The 17,314-nt window shown below is 31.9% G+C and overlaps 1 protein-coding gene across 1 annotated transcript in view; it reads left to right on the top strand.

Moving 5' to 3' along the window:
- LOC118185440 (long-chain-fatty-acid--CoA ligase 5-like) overlaps positions 1 to 17,314 on the top strand; it is a 102,609-nt gene that overhangs the window by 8,711 nt on the left and 76,584 nt on the right. Inside the window, exons 2-5 of the mRNA XM_085824153.1 lie at positions 1,140 to 1,273; positions 4,613 to 4,727; positions 11,933 to 11,997; positions 15,036 to 15,137. Coding sequence (XP_085680279.1) covers positions 1,208 to 1,273; positions 4,613 to 4,727; positions 11,933 to 11,997; positions 15,036 to 15,137 — 348 coding nt within the window. The 5' untranslated portion in view covers positions 1,140 to 1,207. The remainder of the gene's footprint in view (positions 1 to 1,139; positions 1,274 to 4,612; positions 4,728 to 11,932; positions 11,998 to 15,035; positions 15,138 to 17,314) is intronic.

The raw sequence follows: 17,314 nt of genomic DNA, 5'->3' as shown, positions 1-17,314 counted from the left end.
AGTACCTGATTATTAGAAGAGAAAAGTGACCAAATTTTCTCTTAGAATAATTGGGATATTTATTGTACATCATCGCTTGCATGCACAGAATGATGACGCAAAACAATTCGCCTTTTCATGAAGTTCTAAATGAATAGAATCAGTGAAGAAGATGAATAGAATCAGTGAAGCAATTATCTCATATATGACTGAAAATTACTCTTAAATTTTCCACTAAATGAGATAAAATACTTAAATTCATTTTCAAAATCATAGAACACCAGGCACTGAAGATACCCAGAGTCGGGGGATAAAATAATCTCTAGCTTTTTCATTGAACTAATGGCCAAAAAACTCTAACTCGCTCCAATTTATTCTTTCCAGAGGCCCAACAACGGCATCATTCTGTACACACTAGTCGCTTAAAGTAAACCGGTAATTTTTGCGATATTTCCGTAAATGCTGAAAAATCTGTCACGAAATGTTCTGAGAATTGTAATAAATTTCGACAAGCGATATTCTGCTGGATTTGTTGTCAACTGTTCATTGCATAAAGTTTCATCCTCTTAACTATAACCAAACAATTTCTCTAGAAAGTGGTCAAGGATATAATTATACATTGTTACGTGAATACCGTTTCATAATCTAAAGCATAACAAAACAGTTTCTGTTAGAAAGTCTTCCATGAATATATCCTTCCCCTTAGGCAGATAGTCCTCCCTTGCTGTGCCATATTCAGATAGTCTAGCCTTATTTAATTTCTCTTCATTTAATTTCATTGAAAATTAAACAATTAACTTCATTTAATATTCGTTTCTGTTAAGCCGCATGTCCGATGTGAGAAATATCGAAATTTTGTTATGTTTAGTTTGATTAGTTTATAGATATGACGGAAAACTTCAACGCTAAGTATAAAAGGAATTTAATTGACATCGAATTTTTAAAAAATCGTATCAATTTGTACTTTTCTATCTGAAATATATATGTGAGCAAAATTATTATTTCGAAGATCTTATTTAAACAAAAGAAAAGAGTCCATGCTAAATAAAACCATATAACATAAAATGAATTGTTCTGGAAATTATATTTTATTAAATAAAATAGCTTATGAAGTACATTTAATTTATACTATTGCTTCAACATATGTCTTTTATCTCTAGATAATATACATTGATCCTCACGTGGGGCTCTTAATTTAAAGTGACGACGAATATTTCAGTTAGGTAATATGGCAACTTTTCCTAGCAAAGTAACACCGAGAGTCGACATCAGCGACCAGTCTCTTTTAGTTCCGGTAAGTTTGTAAGCTTTTCTTTTATTTAACCTCTTTATTATCAATAAAATGCTTTAATATACGTAAGAATCTTTTTTGTTAGACTAAACTTACTAGCAATGCTTTTTTTTTTTCAGAACAGAGTTTGTTTTTTTCATCAATCTACATAACTCAACTGCTTTATTTTATATAAAATTATAACTAAAATAAACTTTAATAATTAACAAAATTACTATCACAAAAAAGTAACTTCAGATTAATTTGAAAACGACTACCAGTCGGCTTGGATTTTTGAATACATTTTTCCATTTCAAAGTGCTAACATAGGCCCTTCCAGAACAAGCTTTTGCCAAGAGTCCTTCTAGAATAAACTTTTGCCAAGAGTCCTTCTAGAATAAGCTTTTGTCAAGAGTCCTCCTAGAATAAGCTTTTGCCAAGAGTCCTTCCAGAATAAGCTTTTGTCAAGAGTCTATCTAGAATAAGTATTTTCCAAGAGAGACGAACAAACTGCCAGATACATATGGAAATAAATGGGCAGCTTTAAAGAGAAATGTATCATCCTTTGAAAACAATAATGAAATATGAATTTGCTAAGATACTAGAATTCTGAGAATTACCTTGTAAAACTGGATATAGTGTCGTTCTTAAGAGGAAGAAACGCACTTCCGTTAAGTAACTCAATAAGAACATCGAAATTACTTTGTGAGATACTTCAATTTTGTTAATAATTTTCAAAACGCAAATATCTCATAAGAATACGAAATAAAAAATTTAATATTCTATTAGATACAGATTTTATTTTGTACAGCCTGGTGGCACCATAAATATGTAGACCAGAGGATTTAAAACCGAAAGGAAAGTCGTGAGTGAGCAACGTTTATTTCCTTTATTCTTCGGAATCCTTGCTACGTTGCTCACTTCAGTTCCGTTCTCATTTCTGAGCTTTAAAGTCATCCTAAAATTGCAAATTAACTAAGAGTCAAAATTTTTTATTTCACTGCGAATTTCTTGTAAACGCAATCTTTACTTCTGCTGAAATTAGCACTCATATAAAAATGAGGAAGCAAGCCAAAATTTAGCCAAGAGGATTCTGCGAAGAATTGTAAATACTCATCACCTGATAGGAAACAAACTGGTCCATGATGACTTGAAAATCGACCCTATAAATGGACCACATTACTAAACTTAATAAGCGAAACTGGACTTAGCTGTAACGCAAATTTTTCAGAAGTTCTTAGTTAAAAAAATCATTCAAGAAAATAATTTGATCAGACCATTTGCTTCTAACAGAGATACTTAGAGACCATAACTTCGTAACTTAGTTTTCACTGTTGACGTTTGTTTTCTTGCGCGGTGTGACTTTTACCTGTCGTCGCTTTTGATCTGATTGGCACACATAGAATACAGGAGACGATGATGTCATTGCGTTTCCCTCATCTTCTAGCTCGTCAAAGTCATACGCCCTCAGAAGCTTAACTTTCTTATCCAGCTTATTAAGGCTTTTTTAGGTCTACATAAGCAACTTCAAAATCCGTATCCGCCGAAGTATTACAAGGGTGTATTTAAAAAAAAGGCGCAATCTCAGTCACCCTTTTTTTTTCTTTTATCCCTTCCCTAATTTAAAATTTGATCTTGAAGGAACTTCGGAACATTCTCTAATTTCACCTGATTTTGTCTCCAACTCGACAACATTTAGAAGTATTTTCGAAGCTCTAGGAGTCCTTTTACCCAAAGCTTCCAGATTTATTCAACTGGTAGACTGATTAAGATATTTGCTTAGTAAGCATAGTTAGTTGGCAGGATCGCTGCTTTCGAGCACCGAAAGCTCTCAGATGATTCTGCGACTATATGGCTGTTGAGACCATATAGCTATGGTCTCAACAGCCATCGATGCGTCTTTTATGAATCAGTTCTGAATACTTCAGAGAGGATGTGGTCCAAAGTATTGCTGAATTAGGTTTTAGAGTTTCTCTGTGAGTGATTTTAGTAATTTATATGTCTTATATGCTGAGGAGGATTTGCGTAATATCCACTCTCCCTTTAAGCTATTTACAACTATCAATATTTACTCTGCAATGCTTCTTCCTGATCATCGGGAGTAACTATTTAAAGAGACATCTACAAATGCGTAGTACTCAACAATGAAATATAAAACCAATAAAAGTTTGGTTAAGGGGACTCGTACACCTTAAACACCTTATGATCTTCGAATATGTGACTGCTGCAAGAATTGGGATATTTTATTTGTTTTAAAAGCAATTACTTCCAACCTTTTACAGATGACTACATAATATCGCTGCTTTGGAAACTAGTAACCAGAAAGTTTGTGTTGCCACAAATTTTTTTGTAATTTAATCCTCTTTGTGACAAAATATTTCGCCATGTTTCCACCTTGCGCGCATGATATTTTAAAAATGGCAAATGGTACATACTTGAAATTTGAGGGAATTCTTTATATGGGCACTATTTTCTAACTGAACCAACAATCTGATGAATATTTTAATACTGAAAAATTTTATGGACGAAAACATTAAAATTTTTTTAATAAAATACATTTTATAAACTCAACTCAAAATAAAATAAAAATTTAACATGAAATTTATAGAATTTTAGGTTCACAGTAGTTTCCAAATGTTATAAAAGCTATATATATAAAATATGGAATTAAATTATGTAACAGAATGTTTTAAACCGTGCGCGCAAGTTGGAAACATGGCGAAAAATGTTGTCACAAAACGGATTAAATTATAAAAATATTTGTGGCAACACAAACTTTCTGATTACTATTTCAGAAAGCAGCCATATTATATAGTCAGCTGTAAAACGTTGGTAGTAATTGCTTTTAAAATAAATAAGTTATCCCAATTTTTGCAACTGTCACCTATTCGAACATCTTATGGGTTTTAAGGTGTATGAGTCCCCTTAATTACGTACATTTTATTAACTTATTCGAAATCTAAATATTCTGAATCTTCTGCTTTTATACCGCACTTTAAATGAATAATTTAAAAGGAATTTCCTAAGGAAGAACTAAGAAAGATGATGAACTAAAAAAAGCTTGAATTTGTTTTCTTCCTATCCAAGATATTAAAGTTTTGTGTCCACATCCTCATTCTCATAATGAAAGGCAAATTCTGTGAAATTCTTCCTTTATTGCTCTCTTTGCATATCTTTATTGCTCTCTTCTTATAGCTACCAGCAATTTTCCTAGAAAAATTAGCCTCTGATTTAATTGTGTTTTCAATTTACGAAATATTAACATTACATCGAGTTTTCGGGATCAGCATACTTTTCAAATACATGTGTTTAAAAGTTAATAATTTAATTCTCACTATGTTCTGCTCACACAATTTTTTCTAGGGTTCAGATCATAGTCACCAATCACATTTAGTACCATTAGGAAAACAGACGGATTTTCTATATGATGATGTCAAAACTGTTCTAGATGTGCCTACAAGAGCTTATCGATTATCAGGTATAAATACAATTCAAATTTATTTATGTATATCTGTGATGCTTATTATTAACATAGAGTATACTGTGTTGCATAATATTAAGATTCATGATTAACGCAAAAGTCACATAAAATTATGTTTAATTCAAATTGATTATCGTACAAAACAAATCTCATTTGTTCAAAAATTTAACATTTAATAATGAATAATTTTTTAATCTCACAAACTAAAACCAATTTTCAGGTTTGTCAGATGACGTTAAGAGTATGTCACTTAGAACTGCCATGAGATAATCTTGATGACTCGCGTCTACAGCAGTCGCATTCTTTATTTAGTGAACTTTTCTTTTTCCTGGTAATAAAACAAAACTTTCCGAATTTTCCAGTTAAAACATTAACATATTTTTAGGAGAAACAGCATTTACGGACAAAGTACATAATGGAAGGAATGCCTTCGTGGAGGAAGTTTAGGGAAAATTTGTTCGTATTGAATTATTTAAAGGAAAATTAGTTCGTTTTCGAAAACCACGGAAACTTGAATACGGCTAGTCTGTTCCCTGGGATTTGACTATTTCACTCCGGGTGGAATCAGGGCTCAGCGTCTTTACCGCTCCGATATTAATAAGCTAGGATTTATAGGAAAGACCCAGAGCTTCAAATATCAAATCTTTTCAAGAATTGTGTGACGAGAGGGTTTGAATGTCTCATCCTATTTGTATTTATTTATACTTAAGCTTTATGCTTTATGTTCCGTATTTCATGTTCTGATATAGCAACACATTGTAACAGCTTTAAATATTATTAAAATCTTGTAGTTCAAAATAAGTAATTTAATTAGATGAACATTAAGGTATATGTGAATGGCAATGTTAGAAACCAGGTTCGAGTGCCACGTGCGACTCTCGCACGAAGAATGTATTTTATTTTAAAATGTTAGAATTCGTTTCTTTTTCTTGTTTTGTATGTCGCCATTTTGAGTGCTAAATAAAGTTTTTTCTGTGTTCCATCAATGGAGTTGCTTCATGTTGCCAAAGAAGTATCACAGTCATAATTATTTTGGAGGCACCGACCGAGATCGAATAATCGTGCGTATTTTTATTTTATTAGTTCATCATTGAACGCAATATTAGTCATACCAGATTATTACTTCCTGTTAATATTGAATGGTCTTATTTTATTACCGTATTGGATATTACTTTTAATATTCATTTTAGTTCTCCAGACAGCAGATATATATATATTGCTGTATGTTATTATTTTTATTTTAGTTGCAATTAATGTGATAGAGAATACGAATTTCATATAATTTAAATATTTCCTTTTTGAGGTTTGCGTATTTAGCAGAGTGCATTTAATTCCGTGATTCCAGACTGAATTAATTAATTAAAGTAATTGATTTGAGCTATTTTGAGGAAGTATAAAGAACACAGTGTTCGTTAATTTTAAACATAGAAACAATGTCTTACTTAGGAAGAGCTCGTAAGGAAGATTTGCAAAATCTCGCGGCTGAACTGGGAGTTCATGTGACTGCAGATTTAAAAATAGTCGATTTAAAACAGAAAATTGTTGAAAGTAGAGATTATGATGAAGTATTCGTCAAAGGAGTCTTATACACAATAATTGAAGAACGGAAAGAGAAGAACGTAGGCGACAGGAAGAAGCAGAAGAGCGGAGAAGGAACGAACAGTATGAATTAGAGAGATTAAGACTTGAAGCAGAGACGAAGTCTCAAAATACCGGACAGATCCTGCCGAAAACAGAGCTGCGTCACCTTATGCAGAAATTCGATGACAAGAAAGGAGATATCAGTCTATATTTGCTATTGTTTGAAAGGCAAGCAGAATGGGCTCAAATTGATAAAGAAGAATTTGTATCTCATTTACTAGGACTACTTCCTTACGAAGTAACCCAGTTAATAGCTAGAGAACCCTCCGATAAAGCTAAAGACTATGAACACGTGAAGAATTTATTGTTAAGACGGTTTAAACTAAGCCCGGAAAAGTTTAGGCAGAAATTTATGAAACATCAAAAGAGTACCGAATCCACATGGGTGGATTTCAATTATGAAATAGAAAATTATTGCAAAGAATGGGTGACTGGTCTAGGAGTTAAGACTTTTGATCAGTTGCTAGATTTGATGGTGATTGACCAACTTAAGCGTCGAGTTCCTCCTGAAATTCGAGATCATTTCCTTGATGAGTGGGTAGAGATGATTTCATTTAAAAATTAGCTGAAAAACTTGATACCTATGAAAATGTTCGTGGAAACTTTCAAAAAAGTCCTGTAGTGGATCGGCAGAAAGAAAGATACAATGCACTAACTCAAGGTAAAGTGAGTTCAGATAATAAAAATAAAACTGAAAAAAAATGTCATCAGGATTTAATTCGCAAAGCTGGTTTTATAGACCTAGAAGTCCACGTCCAGATGATAATATGAAAAATGAAAGACGCCACAATGCTATCAGTGTGGATCCTATCAACATTTAAGACCCCAATGTCCAAAACTTAAGAATAGTACTGAATCTCCTGCTAATCTTAGCAGAATTAGTGCAAAACCAGAAAATAAATTTCTATTACCTTATACTAGTATGGGTCTTTACCATTGGCTGAGATCGAACTAAATTGCGATCTTGGGCGAGTAATAACTAAGGCTGCCATTATTAGAAATGCTCTCGACGAGGGAAGGTATTTATTAGGCAATCAAACTTTTGCACTGTTGAATAAACAAAGAAAGGAACCTGATAGTCATCCTCATCAGGTTAATGCCGTCTCTACTAGAGCTCAAAGAAAAAGAAAAATAGCTGAAGAGGAGATCTTCGAACCGATGAAGGAAGAAAATAAAGCATCCGGAGATGTCTTTGAAGAAGACGTTAAATCATCGGAATTAAACGTGGAAGATGTTGAAGAAAATTTGAAAAACGATGAAGAAATTAATACTGAGAATCATTTGGTAATGCAGCGTTATCATCATTTTTCGGCTTTTGATTTAATTTCAAAGCCGCTACTAATAGACGAAGAAAACAATTGTCGAAAGCAAATGACAATTGAATATTATCCGAAAGGCACAGATGAACTGAGGAAAGGCTTTGCTGTGAATTATAGCCGAGGAAGAGATCTAGGCGCCGTCAAGAAAAAAAAGGAAGACTAATTTGAACACTGTCCATTTTCTTCCTATTTAAATGTGGTGTAAAAGTATTTGTTTAAAACTTAAAATTTTTGGCCTGAAATTTGGAAACTTATGAGAGAAGTTACGTTTTCTCTTTAAGCAATTGAGCAAGCCGAGCTTATAAACTTTCGAATTTTACAGAACTTTTCCCTTCGGCAAAAGTCTCTCTGTTGTGGGAGAGGTTGTAACAGCTTTAAATATTATTAAAATCTTGTAGTTTAAAATAAATAATTCAATTAGATGAACATTAAGGTATATGTGAATGGCGATGTTTGAAACCAGGTTCGAGTGCCACGTGCGACTCTCGTACGAAGAATGTATTTTAGGTGCTACTTTGGTAGACGGTTGCACGGATTTTTGGCGATTTACGTTGGCCGAATTGTTGGCGCGATTTTTACAAACGTCAGCCATCTTGAAAAACGCTGTTTTTACGCATAGTAAAGTATTCGAAACTTAAAAAATAAATAAATAAATATCGTTAAAAGTAATGGATTAATTTTTTGTTGAAAATGTCATTTTTAAGATGGCAGGCAAGTGTAAATAAATACATTTACTATGAGTGTAAAATACTAAAGTAAGGTTATTATTACTTTCATATAGCGAAGAAGAGAATAAAAACACCACTATGAAAACATTGGGCCAACGTTTAATTAGATTAAAATATTACTAAAATTGAATATCGAATTAAAAACCATCATACCAACATTTAAAAGAATTAGAATATTATTAAATTCAAATACTTTAAAATACGTTATATAGAATATAATTAACATCAAAACATATGGACAATAATTATCTCAGCAATTTCTGAAAATAGTTTATTAATTTTTTTAACAAAAATTGAAGTATACAATTATAAAATAAAAGAAAAATATGTACTTACATTTTTTTGAGTGTTTAACCTGTTGTTTATTGATAAGTAGCCCAATAAAAAATCAGAATCATAATTTAGTTAACATCTTTGAAGACTGAAGGAATTCGAAGATATAAATTAAATTTTAAAACGGCGCGGAAATGCACAAATTGTCAGTAACCAATCAGGGAGCTGATTACAGCTCGTTAATGCACAAATATTCTATAACCAATCAGAGAGCTTATTACATAACGGCTAGAATAAAAATTATTTAAAAATTCATACATAATAAAATCAATTTTTAAAAAAATGCAAAATTAAATTGTATTTTAATATTTAAGAGCCATAAATAATGTTTAAAACATTAGATTAAATTTATACATATTAAAACGAATTACTTTTAAAGTAAGGCGACGTCATTGATTACATCATCCACAACATAAAATTTCATAAAATATGATAAACAATAAAATTTTTATTTCAAATAAAAATGCAAAGTTAAATTGATTTTTAATATTTAAAAGCCATAAATAATATTTTAAACACGGAATTTATGCACAATAAAACGCATTATTTTTTAAATAAAATGACAACAAAGTATCGGTTACCATAAATAACTTATCCAGCAATGGGTTTACCATAAGTTGTATTACTCGCCAAAGGAAAATTGCCAAAAAATCGCCAAAATCCGTGCAACCGTCTACCAAAGTAGCACCGTATTTTATTTTAAAATGTTAGAATTCGTTTCTTTTTCTTGTTTTGTGTGTCGTTATTTTGAGTGCTAAATAAAGTTTTTTCTGTGTTTTATCAATGGAGTTGCTTCATGTTGCCAAAGAAGTATCACAATATTTACTGCAACCGTCTCGCTGTTTTCACCCAGTACATCGACATTTGCTTACATACAACTGTTATTCGGGCTCACAGATCACAGTCGATTGCTATGCTAACGAATCTAATGTGTCTATTTCAATCTGTTATAAACAAAGGCTTTTACTGATTTTTTATTCTAGTTAATTTACGAACTTCTCTTCTCTTTTATACTCTTAACTAAAATTAATCTTTGGACCTAAATTATAGAATACACTAAATTAAATATAAAGTATTCTACCTAAATTAATAATTACGCCAAAGAAGAGAATATTCCTGCATTAGTAAAGGCGATATGCCTTCATTTGCAATTTCTCAGACTTTATATCTTTGAAATTACTATGTGCATAATTATACAATGCATTGTATCTGCTGCCTCATGCAAATCATGATACGCAAAGTCTTTCTACGGGTATTAGCTAATATTTAAAATGAAACAACGTCCCGTCAACTGCCGAATGATAAAGTCGGTGAATGCTGGTATTTCGTCCTTAGTTCGATTTCAGGCAAACGGAGTACCTGCATGGGCTGGTTTTATCCGTTTGTAACTAGTTTGTAACAATGAGTACTAGATATGTCAGGCTTTGCGTTTTCCTGTGAGCTTTCAATATCTGCGATCGCCTTGTCCATTGGTTTAAAAAATACCAAAGATCAGCAATCTAGTGTTAAGGTGATAATCATAGCCCATAGTTTATTTTAAAACTTTTAGTTTAGTTAACTATTCCTTTGACCAGACCCCCATCAGTGGATGAGTGGTTAAGATTGCTGAACACTGGTAGTTTAAGCCAGTTTCGAACTCAGGGGAAATTACTGGCTGGGTGTTTGATTTTAGTGTGTTTCTCTATGCGTAACATGAATACGATCTCCAGTTTCCCATAGAAAGTTCTACACGAAGACATCCCTACTTTTAGGAAGATAGCCCTCATGCGCTTTCCCATATTCAGATGACTTAACCTAGTCTTTTGACTGGGTACTGCAATTCCACTTTCTGAACCTGTAATTTGTGTTTTAGAAGGTTGCAGAATTACATAATTAAGCTTTGAAATGTTGCAGGAACTTGACACGCTATTTTAATTTTATCATTTTCCTGCAAATTATACGATTTAATAAATATTTTTATTGCTATTATTAGCTCTACAGCTAAAACCTAAATAATCAACAATTACAATTAAAAATTGATTAATTAATCCCTGAATTTACATTTTACGAAAAAAACCAAATGAATTTCATGCTAAAGAGAACAAAAACTGGCAAAAAGAATTAGCATAATGTGAGAAAAAATGTGTAAATTATTTGGTGTATCTTGTAGTACAGCTTCTTGAATTGCAAATGAGGAAACTGTAACTTCTTCTGCACTAAAGAGAGAATTTTCGTACTTGCAGTTGAAGGAAAAAATATCGTTATTCATTTGAAACTATAATACTGCATACTTTACTTATATTACGTCAATTTTCACTGCCAATTTTTGTTCTTTTTTGAATGAAGAGATCAGAAATTTAATTCTTTAGTTAATTTCAGTTTTTAATTTTCTTAATTCTTAAATCTCATTTTCCAATGGTTTATTCTCTTCGTCACTGTATTCTATTAACTTAGTATGGACACTTTTGCCCCGCCCAACCTGCTTCGTAACCATGGTAACGACAGCTGCGGAAGATGTTCAGCTCCCCTAATTGTTTTTTAACGCACTTCATTTCTTTTTAGCTTATTCCTCAGCTTCATTTCCATTTCGCTTTGTGAAAAGCCCACGAATGAACGCTGACTGGTTGTGTAGTCGCAAATGAAGTGGTGTGCTATGAAATCGACAAGCATTATGATCGAAAATGAGGGCTTGCCTTACACCTATGGTAATGACAACCGAGAGACATGGTCAGTTCTTTCACTGTTTTTAAGCATTTAATTCCTTTTAGTTTATTTCCCTTTCTGAAAAAGCACAGTCAAATGAAGGCAGACTTTAACTTAGTCAAGTTGGTTAAGTGAAGGAAATATATATAATCTCAGAGCAGGTGTTTTGCGGTAATGGCCACACACGTTACGATCGAAAATGAGGAAGGGTGAAAAGACCTTGAAATGTCTGTTTTTAAAAACATGCTATAATGTGCTTCTAATAGACGTTAGTTTATTTTTTGTTATAGCTTGTTGGTAGGTCATAGTAACATTTGGAAAGATTTAGATAAAGGCAAAATTTATGAAAATTCTGAAATTCTTTTGCACATTACATCTGTTGTATTTTTCTATATTTCATAAATAATGCATACAACATGTGACACAGCTTTTGCTAAATAATATTACATTCAGAAGTATTAATGGAAATTTAAATACAAATCTCTCTTTATAAATACAGGAAATGGTCCTTGTTTCGGCCATAGAATAGGAAAATCAGAGTACACATGGATAAGTTTTGGTGAAGTGAGTATGTTAAAGTTTTTGATTTGAATATAATATTGTAAAATTAGTTTAATATTTTTTAAATATTACTCAGAAGAACAGATATTGAGTTTTATCGGTCTTAAAGCTGTAACTGTCACTGCCTTTAACCACTTTCCTCTAAGTTCACTTCGAACATGACGGCATGGCAGATCTTACTATTAGTTTCCAGTTTAAAAAATATCATATCCACTCTGTGAAAAAAATTACAAATGGGCAGCCTTTCGACAAGATTTTGATACCTGATCTTTTTAAAACAATATTTTGGTATTTCATAAAATTCAAATTCATATCACATAATTTTTTTCTCAAAAATTGTTTTAAATATTCAGTTAATAATTAATAACTATTTTTAGGAAAAAATTCTCTATAAAATATTCTATTTATCAATGTAGATATAAATATATATATTATTGACATTCCTTTGTGCTTAACAACCTTACAAATTACATTCATTCATATTGACTAATCTAATAATCAGTGAATTCTTTAAGAATACTTAGTCATGTGTTTTAATAATAAAACTAATTATATACCTTCTGTTTTTCAGTCTGTAGTCGGACTAATTCTAGGCTTCCGTTCTAAAAAGTCGGACTAATTCTACAAAACACATAAATTAAATTTTCAAATCCTTTTAATACTTTATAATACACTTATACAAGATGTAACAGAATACAGCCACTTTAATGGATAGAGAGCATGGGAAATGACAATTTTCGTAATACTTTGTATAGTGGAATGTAAAATGTGAACGCGAAAACCTAGTCAGAAGGAAACATCATTTTAATCACCCGTATTTCTAATTAGTTCGTCATCGTTGTGATGAATGTACTGTAGGTGGTGGTTATTCATTTAAACCAGGGTTTCTTAAACGTTTTTCAGTTGCGACCCCTATTTATCACTGAGATTTTTTCGTAACTCCCAGGACCCATAAAATATACAAAACTTTTGTGGGACCCATAAGTATTACGCATATCAGACACATGCGTGAGTGAAACTGTCAATTTTTTCACTTGTGCTGTAATATACTATTGCAGATTAGGTCATTAACTTTAATTTCAAGGCAGAGAACAATGTGAAATTTTTAAATAAGTAACAGACGAAATGACAGCGTCACGTGCAAGAAAAAGAACGTTAATATTATAAAAAGATACGTTTTCGTTTTTTTCCTTGTCTGTATTGTGTTACCTTTATATATTTTCTAACACACTGGATAAAAATATTTGGTAATTGCAAAATTATTATAATAAATTAAAATAGACGGAGCGAGAACATTCTGAAACGCATTCTTAGCGGTTTTCCAGAGAGTATTCTCAAAGTTAAGTTAAAGTTATATATACCCTGTTCCTCCTGCCTGTAGACTAAGGTGATGTAAAGTAGTGTGTCTTGAGATACTACTAAGATACTGAGTTGTTTTTGCTGGGTTTCTACTACACTGTGGCAGTACTTCCTAGCAGCGATGAGAGAATTCCCAAAGGGACATGGCTTTGAATGGAAATCAGTTGAGTCCTGTAGCAGGAAAACATCATAAGGCGTGTCTTGAGTTCAGAAATTCTTCACGTTTATAGATGAAGGCTGTGTACTCCAAATCCACGAACCTGTAAAGCCCTGTTTTTAAAAAATTTTCTTGTTTTCGTTATTTTACAAAAATATTCCTTTACAGTATTACTTAGTGGAATGAAATGTTTTAAAAATTCCTCTTTTATACTGTAACGATCCTAAGTTTTACTAACGTTTATTTTATTTTAAAACTGTACTATCACTTCTTATTTTCTACTACTGGCCAGAATTAAATGTTTTAACTTGTTTATGCAAATTGTCTTGTTAACGCTAAGTACTTAAGTTGTGGCTTTTTGCCAAGAGAGAGTGAGAAGGAGTTTTAGGAAGCAAGCCGCTTGCCACTGTAGTTTTACGAATTTTCACTCGGTTGCTGGTTGCCTTTAAGGCCAGAGGTTTAGCCCTCTTGATATTTGCAGACGAATCGTAGTTTTAGCAGCTCGGCATACTACATACGTACCTTTTTAAATAAAGGCCAATCTTAGTGCTAGGCATTTGTATACTAATTCAAAGTTAGCTTTTAGTTAGAGTTTTAGTTAGTAGTTTTTATATTCTTACGTTCAGACCACAAGTGGTTGGTCTCTGTATTCCGAAGTTCGTAAATACCTGTAAAGTATTGAAAATAAAGGGTTTTGTATACCCTTCCTGCTTGTATTGTCTACTTCACAACTTCTTGAACATAGCTTGAGTAAGCTCCCTGTTCCTATTCAGGATCATTCATGTTTCCAACGCAAATAAAGAGAAACACAAGTCCTGACAATACTACAAACAAAGGTACATTTTAATAACATGAAATAAAACATCAAACTTGTTACAATATATTTGTAGTTTATTTGTAAGGATTATGTTAAGTTAAATTTTAATTTAAAGTTTCTTTCCTGTCAAATTCTTAACTTCAACTTACTACTTCCGGCCAGAACGTAGTTTTGGAATCTTGCTGAATATTTAATGAGGAGGAGCGGTATTTAAACCACGAAGTTACTTACTGACTCAGAGAGAATCAGAGTTTCTGATTTACGCGGGTCTGCCTTTTTGGCCCCTCTCTCTCTCTCAAAGCTGTTATTACGCTCGGCCGTACTCATACCCTTGCTAAGCTTCGTAGTCAAATAAGTTAAGTGGCCAACTCGATTTGAACCTTGATAGCTTCGGCTTTATTTCTTTAGTTAATCTTAGTTTTAGTTTAATTCTTAGTCTTTTAAGTTCAAACCCAAGTGCGGGCTTTGTTTGTACACTCCCAGGCAGAGTTTTGTTAAATCTTATTGAAATAATAAAGGGTTAGTTACCCTTCTATCTTGTTGTTTCTTGTCACCGAACTTAAGCGATTATTCGCTTATGAGTTCTTAGATTCTTCACTTCCAACATTAACTTAGAACTACAAAATGAGGAACTCTACATATTAATGTATTTAATTTAATTAATGTTACAGTGTGTAAATGAATAAAATAACTTTATTTATTTTTCAGTTCATGGAACGTGCCAGAAACTTTGGTTCCGGCTTAGTTAACATAGGAATGCAGCCAGGTCAATCAACATTCATCGGAATTTACGCGCGGAACTGCCTTGAGGTAAATTACTTACTTACGCTTAAAGAAAAATAAAATACCGTCAGTGAGTATTACTGAAAGTTTCTCAAAAGTAGAACTTGTACCTCGTCTAAATGTGTTATTATATAAATTGAAATTAATTATTTAAACTAATGCTGGAGTATATGAAACGAAAACTATAACATTGACTCTCAGCATGTATCTCGCAAAAAAAAAAAAAAAAAAAAAAAAAAGGCAATTTTTAAATTTGATAGTTAAAATTTCAGAAATTTATAAATCGCTAGTTAAGGATAATTTATAGTAAAGAAAAAATATTAATCATCCTTATTACATTTCTTTCCTGACAACGGAGAACAATATTAAATTTCCCTCCCAAAAAGTTAAAACTGGTTAAAATTGTCACATCCTTACTTAAATGACGATTTCCTTCAAGTTTTTCTTTTGGTACTATACAAAGGTGGTCTTAAAAGCCTTTTCAGGAAATATTCAAATACTCCTTTTCCTAAACTTTATAGAACTCCCTATTTTATGTGTGACGATTATCCGTTTTGTGCAGAATTCATCGCCATCTCTTCAAAAAAGAAAGTTTAAAAATTAGAAGCCAAATATAATAAGCATATCTACTATTAATTATGAGATTATTTCCCTCACTTTTGTTAATCTGATACTCTTATAGTGAAAATTATTTCCTTTTTGTTTAAATTTCTTGTTTTGTTTTTTATAAATTTATTGGTTAATGAAAATATGAAAGTAAAAGTTATCCTTCTTTCCATCTTGAGGACAGATGAAAAATTAGCAACGCCTTCACCGGGAATCGAACCGCGGACCTTTGGAATACCGTACCAGTGTGCAGAACAACTACATCAGCAAGAAACTGTAGGAAACGGGCGAAATACCTTATAATCTTGTGAAAACAAATAATGTTTGAAACATCTGGCTGTAGTAAATACGATGCCGAAACAAATTGTATTTTGTTTTAGTAGATTACTTGTGCAATAAAAAAATTAACTACTGAAAGAGTAATTCTACAATAAATATATAAATAAATAAATAAAAATAAAGTAATAGAAGATAAAATTATTTCCTGCCCAAAATGGTTCTAGCCTTAATTCCAAACGGCGTTTTGAGTATTAAACTACTTTCGAATTACAGCCCCTTGACAACGAATATCAACAGTACCTTGAAGCCTCTTATCAGAAAAGTCTAATAAAGATTAACATTTTATACTTAAATGAAACAAGGAGTCAGTACTCTCCCGGGAAAATGGCTACTGATATTCTTCATTCGTTTAAAATTCGTGAGATCCACTATAATTAAAAATTGTTTCCAGAAACCTGGAGTTTAAATTCTAGTCCGCAATCTGTAACTGTAAACTGCGGATAAATATTATTATGAGTAAGGCTCTAAGCACTGCAAAAGCGCATTCTGTCAAAAGATTCTGTCAATGAAGATAAAATTTGGAAAATTTTTCTGAATATTAAGCAAAAGAATTTTTGATTCCAAAGAAAACATTCCTGCGCTATTTTGGGCATATCCTAATGAAAATAAATAATTTAAAACAGAAAAGAACAGCTTAAAGCCCTCCGAGCTCAAGAACATTTTAAAGAAAACACATTAAAAGAAATTCTACTCGCTCAAACTATATTTCTCCCAGAATCGAGCTATTTCGACCCAAATACTACGTATAAAACCTCGCAGGGTTATACGGATGCAGTAAGAATTTTTTTTTTCCCCGCTGTATTCATTTGTTAGCATACGAGCTTGTTATCTTTGTAGTATGCTTAGTTGCCAGTGAAACATTTCATCTCTTACTTTGTTGCCTTACAGCTTTCCTGTCATTATCAACATTACTTATTAGCTTGCTTAGGATATGCTGGTAGAAAACAGAAAGCCATCGTTAATTAGTTTGCATAAATACAAAGTATGTAAAAACGTAAATATCTGTAAGATTCTATTTTAAAATAAAAACGCATAAAGCACACACTTCATAGAAGTTCAACATCACGTAATCTCAAAAATTTGATTCATTCCATAACAATTTCTAGTCAAAGAAAGAAGGAATTTAGTTTAATGAATTCCAGTTTAATAAATTTTAGTTAATTCTAGTTTAATAATTTTTTATACCTAACGTCGGTTGTAAGTTTAATAAATTTTATACCTAAAGTCGGTTGTAATGTCATTTGCTAGAAAGTTCTTCG

Source organism: Stegodyphus dumicola, chromosome 9 (assembly GCF_044657685.1).
Source record: "Stegodyphus dumicola isolate Sdum_Otavi_A_Nest chromosome 9, ASM4465768v1".
Lineage (NCBI taxonomy): Eukaryota > Metazoa > Arthropoda > Arachnida > Araneae > Eresidae > Stegodyphus > Stegodyphus dumicola.
Note: the sequence above shows the minus strand (reverse complement) of the source record. Positions and strands in the feature narration are given on the sequence as shown.